The 6,000-nt window shown below is 46.1% G+C and overlaps 1 protein-coding gene across 1 annotated transcript; it reads left to right on the forward strand.

Annotated features, from left to right (window-relative positions):
• Positions 1-4,381: 4,381 nt before the first annotated feature.
• Positions 4,382-5,508, forward strand: LOC126774742 (uncharacterized). Its single transcript, XM_050496278.1, has 3 exons — positions 4,382-4,521; positions 4,834-5,061; positions 5,378-5,508. Exons 1-3 carry the CDS (start codon positions 4,419-4,421, stop codon positions 5,506-5,508), a joined length of 462 nt encoding a protein of 153 aa, XP_050352235.1. The 5' UTR covers positions 4,382-4,418.
• Positions 5,509-6,000: the final 492 nt, after the last annotated feature.

Here is a 6,000-nt window from a genome sequence, read left to right on the forward strand (position 1 = left end):
AAGCAAGACCGTACCTGTGTTTTGTACAACAGGCACAGTTGTTGTGGCGTGAAAAAGCGCCGCACCTTGTTCAGAACTCCGAGTTTCCGTGAAGCTGTTTTTATAACAGCCTCGATGTAATCCCTTGGACTAAGGTCGCAGCGATACCTATACCTGTGTTTTCTTGGCATTAAACTCAACAAGATTATCAGAGCCCCATTTGGCGATGAGATCTAACGTCCTATCGAGTTCAATGACAAGATTCTCCCGCCTCTCCTCAGTTTCCGCCCGCCCAGCCACTGCGCGTCCGTGGTATCCACCATGCACTGTACTATCATCTGCATAGCAATGTATGTTCCCAAGGGAGAGCATATCATTGATATGCAAAAGAAAGAGTGTGGGAGATAGCACAGATCCCTGGGGGACGCCAGCATTCACTACATAGAATTGTGAAGCGCAACCATCTACTAAAACACGAAGGCTACGCTTGTGTAGGAAGCTGGCAATCCAGGTGCATAGCTGAGCAGGCAGACCATATGCCGGTAGCTTGGAGAGAAGACTTCTGTGCCAGACCCTGTCGAAAGCCTTGGAGATATCGAGGCTGACAGCCAACGATTCTCCATGCTTGTCGATAGCTTCACCCCAGAGGTGTGTTACGTACGCTAGAAGATCACCTGTGGACCGTTTTGGTCGAAACCCGTACTGACGATCATTAATTAGACAGTGATCTTCTAGGTAATGGATCAGTTGGTTGTTTAAAATCCGTTCCATCACCTTACAAAGTACTGAGGTGATAGCTATTGGCCGATAATTTGCCGGGTCAGACCGATCCCCTTTTTTGGGAACCGCTTGCACATTAGCTCTTCTCCAAGCCTCCGGCACACTTCCCGAAGAGAGAGAAAGTTGGAACAGGCGCGTTAACACAGGAGACAGCTCCGCTGCGCACTTCTTCAGCACTATGGCTGGTATTCCATCGGGACCGCTAGCTTTCCGTACATCAAGTGATTGCAGCTCCGCACGCACATCACGTTGCCTGATTTTAATGTCAGGCATCGTATGGCCACATGCAGGTATTGTAGGTGGCAGTGCACTACAATCATCGATGACGGCAAAGAGTTTAGCCAGGAGATCAGCTTGCTCTTGCGGACTGTGAGCTAGCGATCCGTCCGGATTTCTGAGCGGTGGCAGCGAAGGTTGGCAGAAATTGTTTTGCACAGACTTGGTCAGACGCCAGAAGCTACGGGAGCCCCTAGGATGCGAAACAAGGTCATGACCAATCTGTACAATGCGCTGTGCATCCGCTCTCGTGTATGCCTTTCTACAGGACTTGGAATTTTTATTATAGTTTGCTTTCAGTGAGTCAATGTTAGATGCCCCGCTAATGCAGCCGTTGATCCACTTGCGATATGCCGCCTGCTTAGCTGATACAGCATCGGCACATTCACGAGTGAACCAACGGTTACGCGTACTCCTACTGACGAGATCTGAGCTAGGAATGTAGTATTCCATTCCCAGCATGATCTCGCCAGCAACAGCAGCGGCACTAGCTGTCGGGTCATTCCCACTGAAGCAACGTTCCTTCCAAGGGACCGACGCATAGTAATCGCGCATACCGTCCCAATCCGCCGACTTATAGTGCCAAACGCGACGTTTGCATACCGCTAGTGGCTGTGATCCGAAGAGCCAAGAGGAGCCTGAACCACAACCTGATATTCCACCGGGTGAGAAGTCAGCAGAAGGTCCAGTAGAGAAGGTGCTTGCCCATCAATGTCTGGGATCCTGGTGGGCTGATCAACCAGTTGGGTCAAGTCATGTGTGAGAGCAAAAGCATGAGCAGTCCTTCCAGCATGGTCAGTTTTGAGGGATTTCAACCAGGATTCGTGGTGAGCATTAAAGTCCCCCAAAAACACCAATTCCGCGTTAGGAAATTGCTCTTGCGCAGCATCTGCCACCCGACTAAGATGGTCAAATAGTCGGCTTGTCTCCAAGTCACCATTGTGGGATCTGTAGAGGCACACGTAGACTCGGCTCTGACGAACCAGGTCCACACGTACCACCAACATGGAGAAGGAGGGGTCCTCCAAGCAGCGCAGTCGGTGACAGCAAACATCCGTCCTGACGAACAAGCATACTCCGGCTTTCGCTTTGAAGGATTCTTCAAGCGTGTAGCCGGGATAATTAAGGTAGCTGGTATCGGCAGGACGGAGTATTTGTGTCTCCGTGAGAAACAACATTGCTGGCCGTCTCTGTCTCGAGATGGTGGTGGACAGCGTTGAGGTTAGTGTGGAGTCCTCGGATGTTAGAGAACTCGACCTCAAACAGCGAGGGTATGGTGGGGGTGAGCACCGCTGTACGACCGTTACATATTACCGGTATATTTCGCATTTGACCACAGCATCGATTCCTGCTACTTTAGAACCAAATGGTTTATGCCAAGGTAAGAGACCCGATAGAGCAACATTAGTGCCGTGGTCGATGGGACGAGTTCTGGTGTAGGATGCAACTTACGTAGATACGCTGGCAGTATCTCATATTAAGAATACGTCTCGTAAAGTCAGGCAGCCGCTGAAGCTGCTCAAATACTCAACCGCTAATGATTACCTTTACCCAACAAATATGAATTTGCGGAGCTAGGTTTTGAAACATTAAGTCCATGGTCGTCTGATACTAAAAAAAATATAAAAGATCTCTCTAAGAAACTGGTCCACACTTATGGTGACCCAAGAACTGGCGCTTATTTAGCCCAAAGGCTGTGTCTAGCTGTGCAGATAGGCAATAGTTGAGAGCATTTTGGGTGCAATGCCACAGGACAATCCTTTAGACGTCGTGATTTTTCTATAAATTTGTAATGCGTATTTTGTTTTTTATTTTATATATTATATAAAAATGACTGTAGCTTAATATAAAATGTATAAATACATAAAATGTATAAATACATTTTATGTATAAATACATTTTATGTATAAATACATTTTATGTATAAATACATTTTATGTATAAATACATTTTATGTATAAATACATTTTATGTATAAATACATTTTATGTATAAATACATTTTATGGAAAAAAAATTATAATAAAGTACATTTAAAAAATTGAAGTTGTCTATTTGTTATGTACTATTTATTTTCTTATTCATTATTCCATCCTTATTTGATTATTCTAGTAAATAAATGAAAGAGCAAATATTGCCAACCAAATTAAACGTAGTTAGCATTATTTGCACCTTGAACTCGCTTTTGAAACCGAAGCGTTTTGCAACCCATTTTCTTACGTCGGCTGCAGCCGTTTGGGCTGGTAAATCTACCACCACAATAAGGTAAATCTACCAACTCGTTGATCTCTATAAACCATGTCGCATTGCGCACAATCCAGTTTATCCATTCGACGATAAAAATGTCAAGGAACCCTTCGCTTTGATTTTCAGTGACTACCATTGTCAGTTGCATGAACCTATCTTCCAATACAGCACATCTGGATCATTAGAAGAGTTCCTGTATTTTGGAAGCCGGTCCGATTTTTCTGACAATCGTCTTTTTTAAAAAAAAAAAAGTATACTGAAAATGAACTATGAAGTTGATTTACCTGAAACCAATAAATTGGTTCGACACGCCAAAATAAAAGGCTAAGTAAGCGTAAGAAATTAAAGTTTCGAGCTAACATAGAATAATTTATAGATATCTCAAATTGTATATTTAAGTTATTTTCATTACAATTTTCACCCAAAATTGTAATTTAAAATTTTACCCGAGCGCCCCTTACATGCTATTACTGTCTACAACGACTGGCAGTATTGTATTTAAATATTTTTTTTCTTATCGTCCATATTTTACTAATTTTTGTTAAGAATATAGTGCAGTTCTTTAAACTATATACTTTAATAATATGATAAATGTTACAAAGTTGTCACATTTTTTTTCGTTGTCCTCTCGTCTCAACATAAGGGTTTTATCTCCCGGTAACACTCGGTAGATACGTTGCTAGGCATTTTTTCTATTCGAGACGTGACTTAATATATTACAGCAAAAATATATCACAATTGAAGCATCCTAACACAATGTTTATTTTGGTTTTTGGCAGTTATTCTAAACGGAGACTTCTTTACTGCGCAGGAGATATTATGGTGCAAAGGTGTGTACGCAAACACATACATATGCACTCTCTATATTTTTCTCATAATTGCACAGTAAACCGACACGACAGCTAACTTCCAAATTTCGGGCTGTCACTGATAATAATAATAATAGGTTGACAAATAAAACATTAACTAATAAAGAATTGCAGTCTGTATATTGTGCCTGTACGTAACGTACTTGAGTGGCGCGCCAGCAAAATGGTGCCATAAGGCCCTGTCTAAGGCCTCTGCCTCGAATCTCGCGGGCAGCGGGGCGGCGGCGGCGGCGGCGCGGGAGCGGCAGGATCTTACGCGTATAATCAAATGGACCGGCCCTCGAATACAGCGGTGCAGGAGCGGCGCGGGGGCGGGCAACGAGCGGTGCACTCCAGTCAAGCGGTGACCGCCCGCGTTGCGCGTCTGCATTGTAGGTATAGTGTTGTACATTTTTTTTGTGACGTATCAAAATGTCTTCGGACGTGCAAGAGCTAATTATTTCGGCAATCTTTGAGAGGACACCCATATGGAACAGCAAAGATGTGAACCATAAAAATAGGAGAATAATTAACCAATTATTAGTCGTAGAATTTGTCGGGATTTTGTCTCTGTTCTTCATAATTTCGATAAAACTCGCCATTTATTTTCCTTGCCCTATAGTAGGGATCCACTTCTTCTTTTGCCCACAATAAATCGAGCGTTAGGAATAAATTTGAATTAAAAAGATGTCGCCGTTTTTCAGACATTTCGTTCGCGAATAAAAACAAATATCTCGACAACACAACCATGAACACAACACTACACCGCTATAGTGCCGCGCGATCTGCCCGCTGGTTTGGAGAACAGGTATGCGTTGCCCGCCCCGCTGCCGCGCCGCCGCCGCCGCCGCCCCGCTGCCCGCAAAATTCGAGGCAGAGGCCTAAGTGTACTGTACTACAGCCACCCATGACGAACGAACGAAGAAGTGATCGTAAACTTACTAAAAAATTCTCTCCACCGAATATTATTCATATCAACCTCTACGCCATTTCATTTTTTTTTCGCTGGAAAAACGCATTTACGTGTTTCCCCCACATGAGGTGGGGGGGTATGTGGGACTCGCCGGCACTGAAGGCGCCGGAATACCCACTAAAAAACCAGCGATACCCACTCCATCTTGTCGAAGGGGCGTCACGGGATCGCTTGCATCCTTGCATCCTACCGTGACGCACCGACGGTTGGCCCGCTCAAGCGGGCCTCCATTCCTAGGGGGTTCTCGGGGTACGGAGTACCCCTCGTAACCCCAGCGGCACTTACGGTGGGGGAAGAAGGTGCGCATAGCGTCGGCGCCTCCTTCTGGGTCTTCTTCTGCGGAGCGAATCAGCGGCGGCTGACCTCGCCTCTCGCTCTCGCTCGGAGACCTCCTTCTGCAACATGACACTCTCGCAAAAAGAGACCATCTCCATCCAACACGAGCGTGATTAGCGCTATGCTTGGCAGCAAGAGGTCTCCGCCAACTATCGCCGCCTGGATATGCTCTGGGGCCCCCACGCAGCACACTCCGTCAAAGTGTGATGTGCCGTGTCCAGTGGCGCACCACACTCATGGCAGGAGGGTGATATCTCCCGCCTCGCTATCCCGTGTAGGTACTTACCGAAACAGCCATAACAGGTAAGCACCTGCGTCAGTCTAAACGTAAGTGTGCCGCTCCTGCTTGTTACCCAGCGATTCAAGTGGGGGCGGATCGCCTCCATTGTCGCCAGGCCTGCTGATGGGGATCCCAGGTCCTCCTCCCCTCTGCGAATGAGAGCTTGTTGGGCTACAGACCAGATTCGATCGATCCTGGACGGTCGCCATTCGGCCTGGCTTCCACCCAAAACCGATGCACTTCCGGGACTACCTCGGTCTGGAGTTCCCAGGGCGGATCACT

This window comes from Nymphalis io, chromosome 17, assembly GCF_905147045.1.
Source record: "Nymphalis io chromosome 17, ilAglIoxx1.1, whole genome shotgun sequence".
NCBI lineage: Eukaryota > Metazoa > Arthropoda > Insecta > Lepidoptera > Nymphalidae > Nymphalis > Nymphalis io.